At 28.7% G+C, this 20,039-nt stretch overlaps 3 protein-coding genes and 1 long non-coding RNA gene across 5 annotated transcripts; 1 reads left to right on the forward strand and 3 right to left on the reverse strand.

Annotated features, from left to right (window-relative positions):
- Positions 1-5,137: 5,137 nt before the first annotated feature.
- On the reverse strand, positions 5,138-7,244 carry LOC111034722 (tRNA-splicing endonuclease subunit Sen34). 2 transcript variants are annotated; one of them, XM_022316058.1, is made up of 5 exons: positions 6,985-7,244; positions 6,581-6,662; positions 5,637-5,879; positions 5,412-5,564; positions 5,138-5,355 (listed from the first exon to the last, which is right to left on the reverse strand). In XM_022316058.1, exons 2-5 carry the CDS (start codon positions 6,642-6,644, stop codon positions 5,153-5,155), a joined length of 663 nt encoding a protein of 220 aa, XP_022171750.1. In that variant the 5' UTR covers positions 6,645-6,662; positions 6,985-7,244; the 3' UTR covers positions 5,138-5,152. The 2 variants fall into 2 exon arrangements, with proteins under 2 accessions (XP_022171750.1, XP_022171751.1); XM_022316059.1 differs by lacking the exon at positions 6,985-7,244 and adding an exon at positions 6,862-6,917.
- A 96-nt stretch (positions 7,245-7,340) lies between these two features.
- Positions 7,341-9,878, forward strand: LOC111034721 (ubiquitin-conjugating enzyme E2 J1-like). The gene is made up of 5 exons (XM_022316057.1): positions 7,341-7,581; positions 8,604-8,809; positions 8,868-9,058; positions 9,129-9,243; positions 9,453-9,878. Exons 1-5 carry the CDS (start codon positions 7,551-7,553, stop codon positions 9,651-9,653), a joined length of 744 nt encoding a protein of 247 aa, XP_022171749.1. The 5' UTR covers positions 7,341-7,550; the 3' UTR covers positions 9,654-9,878.
- Positions 9,622-14,766, reverse strand: LOC111034720 (NFU1 iron-sulfur cluster scaffold homolog, mitochondrial-like). The gene is made up of 6 exons (XM_022316056.1): positions 14,340-14,766; positions 13,058-13,199; positions 12,731-12,980; positions 12,550-12,653; positions 11,886-12,002; positions 9,622-9,991 (listed from the first exon to the last, which is right to left on the reverse strand). Exons 1-6 carry the CDS (start codon positions 14,384-14,386, stop codon positions 9,887-9,889), a joined length of 765 nt encoding a protein of 254 aa, XP_022171748.1. The 5' UTR covers positions 14,387-14,766; the 3' UTR covers positions 9,622-9,886.
- A 686-nt stretch (positions 14,767-15,452) lies between these two features.
- LOC111034746 lies at positions 15,453-19,028 on the reverse strand. The gene is made up of 2 exons (XR_002604577.1): positions 15,595-19,028; positions 15,453-15,531 (listed from the first exon to the last, which is right to left on the reverse strand). It is a non-coding gene; the product is annotated as an uncharacterized LOC111034746 (long non-coding RNA).
- Positions 19,029-20,039: the final 1,011 nt, after the last annotated feature.

Raw genomic sequence — 20,039 nt, forward strand, 5'->3', positions numbered from 1 at the left:
ACCCGAGGGTATTTTTCTTAGAATTAAATAATTCTATTTTTAAATACCAACTTGCTTTTGAACTACGAAAAAAAAAATAAGATTTGAGAATAAATTACTCATATATTCGTACTCGTTACCTATATTATGATTTTACGAGTTATGAATTCATGATAGATAGTATGGCAGAAAAAAACATATAATAACATAGGAACTACAGTATAGTACAGTAGTACACCTTAAAAGCGTCTACAAAAATGTACGCGATGGTATTTGTCTATCTCTTAGCCCTTAGGGATAACACACAATAACAATTGTTTTTGTCCTTTACTTTTTACGAGAAATAATGTCTTATCCACGAAGCGATTTTAATCAATACAGCCAACCAAATCTACCTATATTCTTTGTTGGCCTTGAACCTTCAGAGTTAAATAAAGATGTGTTCAATATAAGCCACATACCCCATTCCAAGGTTGAAATCAAAGAACAATATAAAAATGTGATCTTGTACAATGTTCGAATTGTCAGGAGTACGGCCACACAAAAACCTACAGTGCATATTAACCAAGATGCGTTCGATGTGCCAAACATCACATCAGCTCAGTATGTCAAAAGCTTCGAAATATTCCAGCTCAATGCGCGCTATTCCAGGGCGAACACCCTGCAAACTATAAAGGATGCCAAATCCACAAGCAGCATCAAACTCAAGAACCATCTAACCAACTTCAATTAACAATCGATTCAATACAAAAACCACAGTTAAGGCTTCTTCGGCGGAATTCAACCCCTCGTCCTCACAAAATAGAACATATGCAAATGTAACCTTAAACCAACAACCTCCTAAATCCGACAACAGCAATCATTTAGACACAGGTACCTTATTATCTAAATTTATCAGTGACTTCCAAATTCATAAATCCATTGCTCTCCCTTCTTATAACAGTCCTCGCCAAACTTGCAGCCCAAAATGACAAATAATACCCCACCTCCAAATCATTGCTCATACTCCTTTGGAATGCCAACGGTATTCACAATCATATAGCCGATCTCTAACTTGTACTTCATGATAACGAATAGATATAGTTATAATATCTTAAATACACCTCACTAAAAGAATAAAAATACACATTCTTGATTACACAATACTCAGATCAAACCACCCTGACGGTACCGCACACGGAGAAGCTGCGATAATTATTAGATCTGCAATTCTCTTTCATAACGTTTCTCAACTAAGTGAACCCCACATACAATCTTTCACCATCCACATTACCCTTGACTATTTTTCTATCTTTATCACTGCAGCATACTTTCCTCCCAACCAAATCATTTCTCCAATACTCTTAGAGGAGTAACACTCTTAGAGGAGTTTTTCAGCTCTCTTGGTAATAACTTTATAGTCGGTGGCGACCCCAGTGCCAAACATACCCAATGGGGATGTCATTCAAACTCACCCAGAGGTAACTCTCTCAGACAAGTTATTACTGCCTAAAACTACTTAATCATCTCACCCCAAGACCCCACACATTGGCCAACATCACCTAGAAAGCGACCAGATATCCTTGACATATTCGTCTCTAAAATACCGAACCGATTTAACACCATTATAAATAATCTAACAAACCCTCACTCAGACCATTCACCAGTACTTCTCACCCTCGACACCTCTCCTCCAAAAAGATTAATGAATCCATCATTAATCAATGAAATAATTAACTGGGAAAAATGTCAATCGATACTTCCTAACGACATTAACCTGAACGTTAGTTTAAAACCCCCAAAAGGAACTAGAGGAATCAGTACAACATCTAATTTCAACAAAACAGAATGCAGCCTGGTCCTCTTGCAAACCAAAAATAATTGATAATTACAATCAAAATAATCTCTCTTCACCTGCCTATTTAAGATCTCTTATTGGTCAAAAACGTCGGGCCAGAGCAACCTGGCAGAGAACAAAACATCCCATCGATAAAACTAATAATTATAATAACTTATGCAGTTATGCACATTACTTTAAAAAACAAATGGCCAAACGACGGTCAGAAGATTTCGCCAAACAAACTGCCCTCCTATCCGGAAAATATAGCTCTCTGAGGAAAACCACCAGAAAAATCTTAAAAATCAAAGCAATGTAATTTCCAATTATAAAACCTGACGGCAGTTTCGCTATAAGCGACAAAGAGGAAGCTGAAGCACACAGACAATGCCCCACCATTCCTACCATAGAAAACGAAATACTCAATTTTCTAGATAGCCCACCCCCAATGACATTACCGCCCAAACCATTCACTCCTAATTTGGTAAAATCATTCATAAAAAAGTTTCATTAGGTAAATCAACTGGACATAATTTGATAACTGCTGAAATAGCACGCAGACATCCCATTAAAGCTATATAAACATATCAGTATATCACCCATATCTTTAACGCTAAACTATGAATTTCATACTTCCCGATTCAAAGGAAACTTGCCACAATTATTCTCTTCCCTAAACCAAACAAAAATATAACCCTTCCTCACACAGACCGATTAGTTTACTACCTTTTTTGCAAGACTCTTAGAAAAAATAATGCTAAACAGAATGTACCCAATCATCAAGGAAAAGAAACTAATTCCTGATACACGATTTGGATTTAAAGAACATCACTCAACCATCTACCAAATACATCGACTAGCCACAGACCGATACCATTGCTTGTTCTCTGGAAAAGAGACTTTTGCAGTATTGTTCGATGTTGTACAGGCCTTTGACAAGGTCTGGCACCCCAGACTTCTTTTCAAACTAAAATCATTCGTACCTCCTTTATATTACCTTTTTTTTTAAAATCATACCTTAATTAACGCCACGTCCTTGTCAGGCCAGGAACTGAACACTATAATATATCCCCAATACTCGCAGGCGTACCTCAAGGTGCAGTCCTGTCACCAACTCTTTTTAATCTATACTCAGCAGACCAACCCACCAATCCGAATACTCAAATATGAGTTTCTGAATATGCCGACGACTAAAGAATACGCCACCCACGCCGATCCTGACTTAGTCTCATCTACTCTTCAAAGCCACCTGAATGACCTATCATACTAGTACTCCCTCTGGCGGGTCAAAGTTAATGAAAACAAATCTATGCACACCACATTTGCTCTCCATCACAGACAAGTAGACAATCTACTCCGGTGCATACAAACAACAAATCAGTACCATACTCCGACACAACCAAGTTAGGACCTAGATCTAACATTCAACAAATGTATAACATGGGCTAAACACATAAATACAACAAAAATTAAAACTAAACAGACGACTCAACTCTCTCAGACCTATTCTCAGTAAATTCTCAAAACTTTCCCTCAAAACGAAAATTCATATCCATAATTTTCTTCTTAAGCCTAAATAGGCTCTACGGTATTCAACTCTGGGGCACAGCGAAAATATCAAATATACAAAAAATACAAGTTTTCCAATGAGAAATCCTCCAACTCATAACCAATGCTCCTCTGTATATTTCAAACCACACTCACCATACAGATCTTCACATTCCTAGTCACTGATACAGGAAAGCTGCATTACAAAAAAATTAGGAATCGCCTTCAAAATCACACCAATCCTCATATTAAAAAGCTACTATCCATCACCTTCCCAGGAAATACTCCCAGGAGACTTAAAATAACAATGGCCCCGGAACCTTAGAAGATAAACATAATATGAATACTTAAATACCCAAATAATGTTAACTCAAGCCAAAGTAACTTCACTGGACGGTTTCTTCTCTCAAGACACTCAAGCCATTGCACTCAATTTAAACATACATTATGCTTATTGAAATTTTCCATTTTGTCTTTTAGTGTTATTCGTAGATACATGACATTTGTATTAAATGTTTATATTAGTAATATCAGCAATATTTCTATGCATCATACAATTCCCAATATATTGCAACTTTTTTTTTGGCTACTTATTAATTATTTTACGCATAAGAACATTTCGATTTTTATTAGTTTTTTTTTCAATAATTGTTGATGAAAAATGTTTATCAAAAAACTTGAAAATGTAATTATAATGTTTCTCATAAGTTGTTGTTCTTGGAAATTAAAAATAAAATTGAGGGTAAAATCACAAAAAAAAATATATGAGTCTGAGATTAAAATGTTGATAAAAAAAAAAAAAAGTTTAATTAAAATCAAATTAATTTTTAAAAGCTATTGAAGTTAGAAATGTAAAAGTTATTAGATATTTACCTGCAAATTAATAAAATCTCATACAATTTTCTTATTTTGTTGTTATTCATAAACTATTAACTGTTGGTACTCAAAGTATTCATCAAATGTTTATTTCATCATTTGCTATACATTATAATATTATACTATCTTGTTTAAATCAATGGGTGGAAATCTTGAAGGAGAAGCGCCTCCAGATATCCCATTAGCTACTCCCTCCCAAAAATAAACACAAACGACTTTTAAGTTGTATATGAAATCAAAGCTCCTGTTTATGTTGTTGTTAATAATATTAGCCACCCCCTTCCTCCCTGAAATTTTAATGGACTCATAACTATTATAATATATATTGAAAAGAGGTTTATAACTTTTCCCTGCTAACCGGAAAAATGACTAAATTAAAGTTATTTCATGTTATTAAGAAATTAGGTAAAAAGATAATAATAATAATGTTTTTGCCTATAGTCGCCAAGTATAAAACAAATAATAAAATACTTTTAAAATAAATGTAATAAAAAAATTAAGTTGGGTTAGCCTTTTTTATAGTACCAAATTACTTATTATGATTCAAGTATAGTAATTTGTATATTAATTTGTCATATAATAAAGCTATTCCATATAAAATTAAAATTGAGTAATATCTATTATATTAGAGCTTAAAGGTAAAGGCTAAAGTATATAGTTGAGGTTTATGTAATAAAATATACTCAACTAATGTTGACAAAAAGCAATTTGAATTAGTGCGGTTATTTAAATCCAAATGATGCATTTGCAGACATTGACCAATAGCTACTAAACTTCGCACACATATTATTTGGGATTCTGGAAGCCAAACCGGTCATACGAGTAGTAGAATAGAAGCCACAGATAACCGCAGTCATTTATAGTCTTGAATATATTAATAATTATATTTTTTATTTAATTTATATGATACACATTATTTTATTTTTAAACAAACTAAAAAGTGTAATTAATTTTATTATTATTCTGAGATGTGTCATCTAAATGATAAATTAAATACGTGATAGAATTTCCATCATCTTTGGCTAACACCATTTTTTTGTTAGTAATTGAACTAACTCTACTCCGTGAAACCATTATTTGCTTGTCCAAATCTCTACAGTTAACTATATATTTAGCATGATAAGCCAAAGGATCACCTAAAATCAAATTGAATTAAAATATTTAAAAAAGTATTTTAGTTTACTTAACTAACCTTCATAGACCAAAAAATCACCTCCAAACTTCATACCACAAGTTAAATAGAATCCTTTTGACCACAGATCCTTAAAAACTTTAAACCTGATTCTTTCCAAACTATTCATAAATTTAGGTAATGGAACTTCAATTATGTTTGAACATATTTCATCTGTAAAAAAATAAGTTATTATAATACTGGAGGACAATTAAAAGATAAACAATACTTTTAGAATAATCTAACCAAGATGTATCATAACATTAGGTGATGTATCAAATTGATTGATTTTGGGTATTTCTTTAGTATGTAAAGAAGCAAATGATGGATACTCAACAGTACGGCCTAAACAATTTTCAACTAGTAATCGAATTTCTTCGGGTAATAAAAGGCAAGGAAGGCCATTTTGATCTTCTTGTCGTGGCATGGATGGCAAAGTTCCAATCAAACTCCCCAACATGCGATGAGTTGTTCGTAAAATGTACCAATCTATAAAATAAATATATAAACTGAATAACTAGGGTCAGGATTTATATGTACTTACTGTAAGCTTAAAATAACATGCATTTATGCATAAAAACCCCTTAAAATTTGAACTTAATATTATTTATTTATAATTATACAAGCAGAATCCCAATGAAACAAGAGTATGTGCATATATTACTGTAAACAATTTAACTTATGAGCTGATTTCTTACAATTTAAAATAACAATCAATGCGGAAACAATAAATCAGGGAACTTGGGAGTTGGCGAGTTGCACATGAGGTGTAAAGAAGACTATGATAGATAGCTATGGGAAAAATAAATACAGAATAGAAAATGCATTCTCAACGATGGGAGGGTGGAAACTCTGAAAGGATTTTGGGAAAACAGTTTAGGGAAATCAATTTTATTATCAAAAAATGTTGTTAAAAAATTCAACCCAAGTAGCTTTATTATTGTATATATTTAAATGGAACCTTCGTCAATTGCTATCTGACCATTTACCACTTGTCGATTTAAAGATTACATACAATTTTTGATATAATGTGTATAACAAACAATAATTACAAGGAAATAATTCAACTCCCTATCACCAACTGACCCACTCATTAGAATAGATATTGCACTAAGTCATATAGTATATAATCTACTAAATTATGTACAATATTAAATGCTTAAATACCTATATAAATTAAACATTCTTACCATTTGCATTCCAAATAAACCCTTTATTATTAATCATGTGTATATCAATCATGTTATTGCTCATTTTGCTTTCTATGGCTCTCTATAGTTTGGAATGTACAAATTAATAACTATCCACATAGCTTAAATATATTTAATCAATTCATAAATAAATTAAAGTAATTAAATCTGATAATTATTTATTAATAATATTTATTTTCTTGATTTAAAAAAAAGTATAATTAATATTGTTTTGACACAAACATTAAAACTTGGTAAATTAACAATAAGTAATAACCTACCACCTTTGTCTATTAATTATTTGTATGCATTTAAATTTTAAATAGTAATTAATGAAAGATAAATTATGATTTAAATTTAAATTTAAAAATAAGAACTGCTAAAAGCAACAAGTATCTAAATACCTATAGGCTATAGCTGTGATGGGAAAAATTTTATTAACATTTGACAGAAATAGAACAACAATTTTAAATAATAATTATTATAAGTTTAAACCCATTTAGACTATTGAAATAACAAATCACATATTTATATATTATTGTAATTCTCATAATTTGTATACATGAACTCTACGAATTAACATATTATAAAAATAAACGAATTTAACTATTTAAGTTTATAATTCTATCTTCTCACAATATAACCTGTTATCTACTATCGTGTAGACTAAGTGCTATTTAATCTATTCTGTGCTTTGATAATGAGATACCGATCTAAAGTTAGATAATGTGTATTATCAAATATTAATGATAAGTAAGGGAATAAATATTATTAAATAAAATAAACAGAATGATACCCATGACAAATTATTACTATTATTATTTGGTCATGTCTAATAAATAATAATATTGGAATTACACGTAACTATTGTTTGCGCGTTATTAAATATTACTGTGTAATTGCATTGTACCAAGATATAAGTGAAATAATTAATAACGAGTGAAAAATATACCTATTTGATTATAAAAACATGGAACCTCAATACAATAGTAAAAGTACAGGTGAGTAAGTCATTTATTTTATGTAGCAAATCATACTTACTAAATAAAGAATATCGAATGTTTATACCCTCATATTATTATTTTCATAAAATTATTATTCCCTAAAAAATATTCTCCCAATCGAACAAATATAAGTACAATATTTAATTGTTTATTGTAAGAAGATAACATATATTTTATTAAAAGTTATTTTGAATATTATTTGACAATATATTCATACAGGACACAGGTAATTTAAATTTCTTTTTTATTTTGAGAAAACTTCTGAATAAAACTATGTTATACCTATTTCATGTCAAAAATATTCTTTTGATTATGAAAATTGCATGACCACACCTTAATACATTACCAGCAATTTTGATTTCTGATTATGCCAATATTATGCGGACTAGCATTCTTGTCATGTTAATTTAATGGATAACATTTTACATTAAGAAGAAGCCACACCCTCAATTTAATTTTGAGCTAGCTAAGAGTAATTTAATATTGTCATAATTTAGTCGCAGAAATCGCATGGATCAAAGTTTGTTAGAAATTGGAATACGGGCATGCTCAAAAAAGGGACAACCCTGTTTTAAACAAGTTGTATGTTCACCCTCCAAATTGTGCTAATAGACAAGTAGGCAACACATTTACTTATGCCCCTCCTTAAGATTTGCAAGTCCAATTGTTTTATTCAATTAAAACATTTTTAATATACCATATTATAGTCTTTTCTTTTTGTGCAGTTTTCAATTTTTTTTACACCATTCCTTTTTCAAAAAGTAATAATTTGTTTAGCCTTGTCTAATTTGATGTCACTTGTCATAATATTTTACTTTCTATACCTAATCTGCAGTAGTGTTAGGCATGTACGAAGATGATCACCACATTTGCAATTTGATCATCTTAATAATATGTTTTTTTTTATATTTAACATAGAGTTACTCTATTAAATATACAATTGTAGTAATTGTCGTAAAAGATATTTATATGTTAACATTTATTAATACTTGAAATAACAATAATAATTTTTATTACAGCTGTAAAGCGCTTAATGAGAGAAGCAAAAGAGTTGTCAGAGCCAACAGATGAATACAGCGCTCACCCATTAGAAGATAATTTATTTGAATGGCACTTTACTATGCGTGGTCCACAGGCATCAGAGTTTGATGGTGGTATTTATCATGGTCGTATATTATTACCAACCGAATATCCAATGAAGCCACCAAACATAATACTATTAACTGTACGTAATAACTAGTGTAATTTAACCGTAGTTCTACATAATATTATTAATTGTCTAGCCAAATGGTCGATGGGAAACAAACAAAAAAATATGCTTAAGTATTTCCAGTCATCACCCAGAAACCTGGCAACCGTCATGGTCGATTAGAACAGCTCTATTAGCATTGATTGCGTTTATGCCAACTAATGGCCGAGGTTCCTTGGGAGCTCTTGAATACACACCTGAAGAAAGACTTAGTTTGGCTAAAAAGTAACTCATTGTATTTAAAAGAAAACTGATTTAAATAATATTTATGAACATTGAAAATGTCTTTAATTAGGTCTCGGAACTGGATTTGTGACTGTTGTGGTCAAATATCTAATTTATTAGCTAATAATAAAGCAAAACCATTGACAAAAGAAGAAAGTGAACTCATAAATAGTGTAACATTTAAGGTAATTAAAAAAGGTTTTTGTATGGTAAATCACAATATATCTTGATTCAATTGTTTTTTTTTTATATTTTTGTAAAAATATGTATTTTATTAGGTTTGTATTGTAACAACTCAAATTTGACTTGTATCAATTGCAATGTTTCTATCTTTTGATAAAAAATTTACACTTGTTTACAATTTGTTAAGTATATTATTTCTGTTTATCACCAGGGAGAAGAAGCTGAAAAAGTCTCCAAACCGTCTGACCAACAAAAACAGGAAGTAGAAGCAATCAATGAAGAACCAGTAGTTAATAATATTTCCCCCAACTTTTTTAGAGACGCATTATGCTCAGATATTGGAATGTACCTTATATATTTAATTATTGCACTCATTAGTATATTAGTAGCACGACGTTTCTATAGTGCTTAATTTTATTGTCTTAATTATTTATTTTACTACAATTATTATTACCAACTATGAAATTATTCAAACAGAACATTTTACCAAAAATATACAACTATCCAATTATTGATTAGTTAAAAAATATATTATGGACATCACTCTGCACAGTAGATATTATGATAATATAGTTCTTGTTAGATTACATCCATACGAAACACTGAAAATGTTTATTAATAAATATCTAAGATTTAACTTGACTATTATTGTCCTTTTTCATCATTTTCTTCCAACTTCTTTTCAAATTTTTCGAATTCGACTTTCGTCCGTATTTCAATTTCATCTTCAACTTGTTCGACAGCTATCACCTTCAACACAATAATTATTCTTATTTCTCTAAGTATAAAGTGTTATAAATTGTTAGAATGCAAACAGTGGAGAACTGACCTCGTCCGGTAATATTTCGATAATTATGTTAATATTGTCTATACTTTACTATAATCATAATGAATGATGGAACATTTATATGTTGTAGAAAAAAATGTATATCATAATTTTCAATATATAATAATATTATTACTACTATATCATTAGAGCCCAGAATTGTATGTATTTAAAAATTGTTAAATATTATGCAAATATTTACACAATAAGTGGCTAAATATTAAACTTAAAAAAATTAAACACAATTTTTAGAACAAGTTGTAATAAAAAAAAAACTAATAAACCATAACTAAACTTTTTATTGGAAACAAATACTCAAATAAATTAAGTTGCAACTAACATTTAATAACTTTAAATATTTTATTCAGTACTATAAAAAATTCAAAGAGAAAACAACTTTAAATATAATAAAAATATGAAAATGTAATATTTTATAAATTACTACATTAAAAAAAACTAAAATCTACTATTTACGTTGTATATTATTTTAAATGTCATGACTTGAATTCTCAGGAAACATAATAAATTGGCGATCAAAATTAAAAAACCCACTGTGATCCATGCTTTAACATGACCTAACCATTGTGTCAAATATAACAATATTTTAACAAAATTCTTCTGAGAAGCAGTGTCAACAACTTTTTTTCTACAATAAAATGGATTTATCATTAAATATGCAGGTTGCGTGCACATGAACTGTATGCAATAATCCTCCGAATAGGCAAAATCAAATTTGGTGTGATATGAAACATAGACATTTCAAACACCCGTCGATGTGCATACACTATGTATAAACATGCAAATGCATATAATTCCAGGGTCTTTATGCTATACTTAATATATAGCTACTACTGTATATCAGCTTACTGTAAGAAGTACTAATTCCTGTAGGTGCAATACAATGCCAGTTTTGTCATTAATTAGTAAGAGGTTTTAAGACATTTTGTAACAAAATAAATAATAAAATTAACCAACTTCATTAATAGAAGCAGGGAAACAAATATTAACTGCATTTGGGTTAAAGCATTTTGTTTTCTAGACAGAAAGCTACGGAAGTGTACAATATTAAAATAACTTCAAAAATGAAATTTGAATAATTGAACACGAATACTTAAAATTCTTAGCAGAACTAGTAGAATGATGAATAAATTGATTTTTAAATTGTATTTTTTTTTCGTAAAGATACTTTTTATATTAGAAAATCTGCTTTGATGTTCAATTTAAAGGGTGGTTTCTGGCAGCAAGTTGGAATTGATTAGTGCTTTGAAAGACCAAAGCCATAATTTCTCTGGAAATTTACATTTTAGATAAAATTAATTTAAATTAAATAATCATGGATATTAAAAAAATGTAGTTCTAAAAATATTTTATATTAGAATTTTCAAACTATTGAAGATTTCTTTTAAGTCATACTTTTTACTTTTTCAATCTTTTTTTGATAATTATATTTAACACTCTTGTGCTGGGTCAAAATATATAGTCAATATTTTAAGTTACAATTTTTACAATGTTTGATACTTGAACAGTAAATATTGATTTCAATTATTTTTTGGAGATTATTGGATTATCTTTGGAGAGTTGAAAGTTGAAAATTGAAACTTTTTACCATTGCATATTATGTAGTTATTTACTGTACACAATAAGATGTTTAGTTAAATTTTAAGCTATTAATACTGGTTGGTATGTCAGTACTAACTAACAAGTTAATAACTTCTACAAGTAATTTAATATGTAAATAGTATTAAATAATATAAATAAAGGTTAAACCTTAATATAGGTTTAAACATGAAAATCATAATAAATGATTTATTTATTTACCTCAGGTATATAAAATTGAAGCATGTTTTGAACTCCACCTTTTAGAGTAACTACTGAACTTGGACAACTAGTACAAGATCCTTGTAATTTCAACTTGACAATTCCTGCATCATATCCCTAATTACATACCAATAAATTAATATAAATTTACAACTGTTTATATAGATACTATATTACTATGTTTATATAATTATATATAAAATATTGATCATATACAATAATTACAAAATAACATATGGGCTAATGATGGCTACTAATGTATTTAGATGAGGAGATACCAAGAAAACTCTTGTATGACCATTTGTTAAGTGTGTTACAATGTGATTTTTAAATGATAAAAAAGTGCATTACACTTTTTCAAAATATCGTATATTTTTAAATTTTTATTTCAAATAGGTAAATTATGTTGATAACATTTTTTAGAGCATATTTTAAGAGCATATGCATTTTGAGATTTAAATTGCTTAGTTATAATAACTAAAAGAATATTTCCTAACCTTCGATTTTAATACTTTATGAGAAAATTAATATTTTTCTTTAAAGAACTTAAAATAAATAATAAGATTAAATAGCAAACTTGTCATATTTAATTTTTATCAATATGCATAATTTGTTAGTAGCCAATTTTCAAATAATTAGTAATCTTAATAAAGAAAAATTTTACTATAAAAAGAATATCACCACCATCTTCTTGTACAGTTGGTCTAATTCTGCTATCCAGAAGTTCTTTAATCATCATTACAGTTTCATTATCATTTTCATGAATTTCTTAAACAAACAGTTGTACAAAATTAATAATCATATTAATAAAATTAATTTAAAATTTAAATCATAAATTCACTTACGAGTATCACTTGTTGGTTTTGCATCAGTTAATATAGGTAAACCACTAGCAAAAAAATCCATAATGGTAGCATATATTTCAGGTTTAAGAACCATCCATTCTATATCATCATCTGCTTTTGTTAAAGTAATATAATCTGAACCAAAAAAGACACTTTTTACCCCTTCAACACGAAACAAAACCTTAGCTAAAGGACTGCAGTATGCTGCTGTAGCATTAGGAAAATCCATTGTATGACCTTTTTCTAACACCTATATTTATAAAAACATTTTTATTTCATACCTAATAACAGATTATTTTGGTAGCATATATTATGTTCATAACTTACCTGAACACCGGGTAAAAACTTAACGCTATTTGGATTAGGAGTATCTTGAGTTTGTATAAACATAGAACGAGTTGGTATAAAAAAGGGTCGATGTTTCACTTTAGGAAACAATTTGGAACTAGTTGCAATTGGTTTTTGGGCTCTAAAAGTAAAATATATCATTATAAGACAAAAAAAATTAAATAGAAAGAGTTTAAATCCAAAATCCTATAGTAATTACGATTTTAATAGGTACAGTAGTCTCGCTAATCCAGACTTGGCTCAACAAGACATTCAATTAATTATTTATATTAGATTAGATGATTATATGATTATATGTACAGTTTTTTAGCTATATAATATTTTTTAAATCCTAAATCAATTAATAGGTTAAAAATTAGGAAAACAAAATAATATCAAGACTAAAAAGTAATATTCATGAATAAAATGTTATTTATAAGCAGTGACGTAGCCAGGGGAGGTTAAACACCTAATCTACCCCCCCCCCCTTCCCATTTCATAAACCAGGCTATTCCACTGTCTATAAGTATAATTCTATAATTCAGAAATGTTTCACTGTCCAATCAGTCAGATATCCCTATTTTCCTTAGAATAATGAAAAAGTTCCAATATTTTAATGTTTTGTAAGAAAAACAATAAATTAAGTGAAGTGGACAACAAAGATAAAATATTGAAAAATCAATAAATACATTTTATGCTATACAAGGTATATTGTTTAGATAAAATTGGTAGGCAATATTTCATAAAATATCTTTAAATATATTTAATAGCAAAAAGAATGTTGTAAAATAACTAAAACAGAACATAGCTCCTTACTAAACATGTCCTGCATTTTTTTTTTTTGAAATCAAATTATTCTATTAATAATGTTATTTAAATACTAATGAATAATTGGTTAGATAACATTATACACTACATAACTCAGAATTAGTTTATAACAAAAAATAATCCTGATGCTTTTAAAATATAATTTTATTGCTGAGAATGTGTGTAAATAAATAATCAAAAAATCAAATAACTCCTTAAGGCCGTTCATACAATGTTCGATTAAGTGTAGGTCAAAGCTAATCGGCTGATAACAGATTTTATTAGCGGAAAAATACTGCCTGTTCATTGTCCGTTAACTTTAACCGGACATTGTAAGAACGGCTCTTAATCTATAGGCAATGGGGTGGTTAGGTTAGGTTAAGTTAAAATGTTAATTGTTATAAACTTATGAAATGCATATTATTTTATTACTTTTCTTAAATAAATTAGTATGTAAGTATAAATATTTACTTACTTTATCAACAATGGTACTACATTAATTAAATGCATAAATCGCCTCATTTTCTTAATTGCTTAAGACTTTTAACAATAAGTTGATTCTCAAATATTAGATCATGTACTACCTCAACAGAATTACTTTATTTTTCCTATGTATAATGTAGCGTTCAGTCAAATCAGCAATAGCAATAAACTAATTATTTATATTTTATTGTAAATAAAATGATTATACAATATATGTTTAAGTATCTATCCAATGCTGTAAGTTACAGATATCAATATTCATTATAAAGCATAAATATTGAACACATATTTATTGTTTCTCTACTTATAGTTTTTTATACTCCTTCACGAGTTCACGACATCACCCACAGCCGCTGCAAATCTACAATTTTGCATTTTTTGCACGATTGCAAGAAGTAGTTTTACTATTCCTGAATTCGTGATCAGTGATAACTGATAAGTGATAACCATAGACATATTTAAGCAATGTTGTTTATATAATATGTCTATGGTGATAACTGGTAAGTGACAATTTAAATTTGAATTTCAAGATAGATATTTTAATATTTTATACCATAGTCATAAATTTAAACATCGAAATATTTTATAAAGAAATCTATAATATTCTATATTGACACAATATGTAATGCACAGAAGGTGGCCGTCACAAATTACAATGTGGAAAATAATTTTTGTCTGCTCTACATTTTAATCGTGATGGCTGACGGTCGTATAAGAAATTAATATCTATAACTTACACTATTGTAATATATTTATACTGGCCGTAAATCTTAAGTTGACGTACGAAGATTTACTAATGAACCGCGGTAAAAGAGTCCGAAGTCCTAATCCTAAAAATCCTAAAAAGTACTTAACAATATTTAAAATTATAAATTAAAAAAAAAAAATTCTCTGATATTAATTAGGTAGTTAGTATCATGACCAGGGCTCGGGACTTTATGTGCTTAAAATCTTAAAAATATGCGCATACATATGCACCAAAAAATATCAAAATATGCGCTTTAATATGCATTTATTTTTAATTAAAAAATACATAATTATTCAAATTTAATTTTAAAAAAAACATTTCTTGTACATATTACTAAAAATGTATATTTTATACATACTATATTACTAAAAAAAAAAATGTAAAAACTGTTGAATGGGAGGTCTTTGGATTTTTCAACACTCAGCATCTTCTATACCTAGCAATTATAATTTTTATGTATTAAAAAATAATCATTTTATAATTCTAATTATGTACTTACTTGCGTTACACTGGATTATCAAATGTTTTTTTATGTTCTCGACTTTGAAAGACCTTCTATTATTTGTAAGTAAAGTTTTATAGGCGGAAAATGATCTTTCTACGTTTACCGATGTGATGGGAGCATATTTAAAATATGTCAGATCATTAATATCTAAGTCTTCTGGTAAGTCTTTCATGTCAATTAATTCACCGTTAAGAATGTTTTTAATTTTCTTTAGCATAGCAAGACCAACATTTTTCTTCAATACATTATGATTTAAGAGTAAATAATCAAAAGTTATTTTAAAATATGCAATAAAAATCAATAAATATTAAAAATATGCATTTGTAGAAAAAAATTCCAAAATATGCAAACATATGCACAATAAACTTTTAAACTTTAACTCTAAATACCACAACACAAATTTGTATCGGATCAGTTTTATTCTATTTACTTCCCGAACAAATATGCAAATGCATAAAGTCCCGAGCCCTGATTCATGACCATCACATACATAATATTTTATTATGATTTCTCATCTTAATTCAGTATTAATTATTCAGTTAAACTGGGTAGCTTAACTAAAAAAATTCCGGTATATATGTATGTATAACAATAGGTAGATATTTATTAAACGATTCTCCCCCCTGTACTCCACAATGACCCAATAGTTTCAGGTTTGTGACATAACCCACCTCATATTCAACTATTTCAACTGCCCCAGTCTATCACTCCCACGTAACCACCTATTATCTTTTCAACACCTCCAACAACCCTTTCAACACCAAAAATATCATCTCTTGTCAGCAAAAAATAATGATAATATATTATATTTTTTTAACCAACCAGGCTTTTTAATTTAATTTCTTCTAGTATTTTTTTAAATAACTTATATCGTATTACTCATGTTTTGATCTTCCTTGTTAATACTTAACTGTTGAAACTAATTGTAATAACAAAGTTTAAATTTAAAAAAAACTCAGTAGGTAGGTAGGTATTTAAAATAATATATATTTTGAGAATATCTTACCAATATTGGCACCTGCAAGATTAATTTCGTCAGGTAAATCATTGTTACAATTTATATTTATACTAATTGGAAGTTTGATTGTGCATCACACCAACATTTTCCTTTTACCTAATTATATGTATCTACCGGACTTTTCAGTAGTAAACTGTATACCTACCTTTACTAATATGGGAATAATAATTCTAGCCATTGATATTAGCCACATTCTTAGCAGAAAATAAAAATGAACTTGCCTTGGGTAGGAGGTGCAAGTGTGTGACAAAATAAATTTACAGTGGTGGTTGGGAGGCATAAACTAAGATAATATTATAATTTATAAATTTATAACTTATTACGATAATGAATACAATGAAATACAATTATGAATATCTACACTATGAAATAATAGTCATGTATAGAATATATCTCCATCGACTCATCGTGCAATTTAATATTTCTTGTAGGCACTGGTAGCAGGGAGAACTACCGAGTTCTTTTTATCTACATATACGTTAAACTCATAAAACTTACTAATACAGTTACCTATACGTAAGGCGAATTATTATAAGTTATAACATATTAGTAGCACATATTTTCAGGATAAAGGTGGAAGGGGGACTTGCCCTCCACAATATTTAATTAGGTTTTTTTTACTGGCTTTTTGTACAACAATTATAAAAAATAACATTTATACAATAAAATGTTAAGAATTAATTAGGTTTTAGGTGGTAGGTAATATACTAATATTATAGGTATACAAGTCAGTTTGTGTGGTGTATACTGTATGGTACTTATATTGTAAATTATGTAATATTGTATAATTAACTCATAAAGCAATGAATGACATATTTGCCATTTGGTGTTGTAGGTGATTAATGATGGTGGATAAATTGGTATTTGTTCCCTCCCTCAGTCCCTCCCTGTGAATGAAACTTATTTGCACCACTGTCAAATGAACATGTATGTAAATTATTTCTTTCGAACTTCCAAATTGTGTGACAACAATGGTGAACATCGGCGGACCACGTTAGATGTTTAGATGTAAGAACCAACATAATACATCGATTCCCCAGCCCCCACCCATATCATTGTCACATACAATTTTGCAGACCTCGTAGACTAGCTTGTAGTTACGTAATACAATATACGCCACCTATTACAGTATTACTTATTAAACACGGATAATTGATACAATCGAGTTAGGTAATGAAATAAAATAGGGAAGCACCGGCTGTATATTAAAACATTGCATTAATCGGTTATTTGAAACAATTGGAACCATTTCATTGTATTATCTCGTTACGATCGATACTGAAACTCATTGGATCAAACTGATGTGTAATACACATCTGATGTTTTTAATGTCAACTGCAACTAACTACACTGGGATTTTTTAAAATCCTAACCCGAACACAAATAAATACGCACTCTAAAGTGTCAGAGCCATAAGTATATTATACCGTAATTTTTTGTGCATTATTTCTATAATGGACATAGGAAAATATAAGTTTTTCTTTTCACACTTCGAGCGCCTCTAACTATAATATGGTTGTCCTACGACCTATCTACACTTCCATAAGGCTTCCCCCTCACAACTCTTAAAATCACCTGATCTATTTTTGTGTAATTTTCTATTCAGTTTAAACATCTCTTCTACGACCCTCCTAATAAATTACCACCTTTTTCTAGATTTATTTCTATACCAACTACTGTCAATGCTACGGAGTCACCTCTCATCATAAAACAATTGAACCGTCTTAACCTATTCTCCTTGAGTGACCTGAGTGACTCCGGCTAAGTCCCTCATTTTGTCTAGAATTGGGGACTGGGGTCATTCCTATACGGCTATACTACTCGTAAATCCTAATACTTATGGGTATAAGTTATATAATTTGAATTAAATCTACAATGTAGGTATTGTAACTCTAACTAAAAGTTAAAAGCATATAATTTACGATGTATAAAAATAAAGATATTGAAATGTATTTCCATTTTCCTATGTCAATTATAGGCGCAAAAAGTGTTTTAAATTTTAGAGATGGGGTCAGAAGCTCAGGTCTATAGTGGATATTTCAATGTATTAGGTAAGTAGTGAAGTCATAAGTTATACTTTTTTTGGTGGGATGGAGGGCTATGCCTCCTGCCCAGCTACCCCTAATTTGCGTTAATGTATGTCATACTATCAAACAATTATTTACTATGTTTATGCATACAAACAATACGTACACATCATGAAAAATATGAAATATTAAAATATTTTTACAATCTTCTCTCTACTTTAAACTCCAAATCAGTACCAACTGTAAAAATGGTAATCACTTTTATTTTGGAGGCTGGCTTCATTATATAGCAAAATAGCCAATGTACTGTTAAATGTTAATTTTATATTATTTTACTGTAATAATTGTCAAGTTATCAAAATTGTATACTACTGGCTTTTATAATAAAAATAAATATTCTTCTTAAAAGTTAAAATTTTCAACCAGGAAGTGAACCAATCATTAATTAATAAGATGATACACAACTTTTTGGATCGTTTCATTATATAGAAACAATTTCAATAGCAAACCAACATGTCTGAAAAATTATAAAATACAAGTTTCAAGATTCAAGAGATAGACAGCTGACATTGATTTCACAAAATTTAATTTTAAAAAAGTCGTCTTTATAGAGTATATGTTATTGTTTGTATTCTGTAATAATATATTCTATATGAACAATTAAAATAAATGAATATAAACATAATTTTAACAATTTACAGAATTGTTGTAGTTGGTCTTAAAATTATCGTACCAACGTCCAACACAACTCGCGTCTTACACTTACAGTATTGACTTTGTTTTTATAATTATATCTCATATAAAATGTATTTTTCATTATAGTTAATGAATGCATGAACAAAATGTGATTTATACTAGTATAGTTATTATTCAATGACAAGAAAATTTAGAATATTATTTAATACCTACTCAGATTGACAATAATAGATAGATTAATATACGGTTTATAAGTATTTTTTTTTTTTTTATCATTTTATAATTATAATTTAATACATCAAGGTGATGTTTAAATCCTACACGTACAATGAAATAATCTATATTCAAACTTGGAACTAAACAAGATAGTGCAAGTTATAGTTCAATAATATATGACTCCTATACAATTTCAGTTGTTACACAATATAATTGAATATATTGTATTATTGAGTAAGTATTACCTACCCGGTAGCAAATAAATCAGTTTGTTCATTTTTTATACAATTATCAAACAAATGTATCTATTAATGCACATCTTTTAGAACCTAGTATCAAAAATAGCGTTGACACTAAGTAACGTTATAAATGACACTATTAAAAATATGAAATGGGCTGATGCCTGATACATTTATTATTTTTGTAAGAATTTTTTGACTGCATACAGGCAAGTGACTTGACTATATTTTTTGAAAATCTGA

The sequence above is a fragment of the Myzus persicae genome, unplaced genomic scaffold (genome assembly GCF_001856785.1).
Source record: "Myzus persicae strain clone G006 unplaced genomic scaffold, MPER_G0061.0, whole genome shotgun sequence".
NCBI classification, from domain to species: domain Eukaryota; kingdom Metazoa; phylum Arthropoda; class Insecta; order Hemiptera; family Aphididae; genus Myzus; species Myzus persicae.

Bases quoted from the DNA above. Each gene is read 5' to 3' on its own strand.
- LOC111034720 (XM_022316056.1), bottom strand. From the start codon at position 14,386: ATGAGGCGATTTATGCATTTAATTAATGTAGTACCATTGTTGATAAA. The intron at 12,981-13,057 runs GTAAGTTATGAA...TTATAAATATAG, and splicing joins AGTTTTTACCCGGTGTTCAG to GTGTTAGAAAAAGGTCATAC. The intron at 12,003-12,549 runs GTAAAATTTTTC...GTATGTAATTAG, and splicing joins GTGGTGATATTCTTTTTATA to GGATATGATGCAGGAATTGT.
- LOC111034721 (XM_022316057.1), top strand. From the start codon at position 7,551: ATGGAACCTCAATACAATAGTAAAAGTACAG. The intron at 9,059-9,128 runs GTAACTCATTGT...GTCTTTAATTAG, and splicing joins AGACTTAGTTTGGCTAAAAA to GTCTCGGAACTGGATTTGTG. The intron at 9,244-9,452 runs GTAATTAAAAAA...GTTTATCACCAG, and splicing joins TAAATAGTGTAACATTTAAG to GGAGAAGAAGCTGAAAAAGT.
- LOC111034722 (XM_022316058.1), bottom strand. From the start codon at position 6,644: ATGAGCAATAACATGATTGATATACACATGATTAATAATAAAGGGTTT. The intron at 5,880-6,580 runs GTAAGAATGTTT...TTTATTTTATAG, and splicing joins GTTTATTTGGAATGCAAATG to ATTGGTACATTTTACGAACA. The intron at 5,356-5,411 runs GTTAGTTAAGTA...ATTTGATTTTAG, and splicing joins TGATTTTTTGGTCTATGAAG to GTGATCCTTTGGCTTATCAT.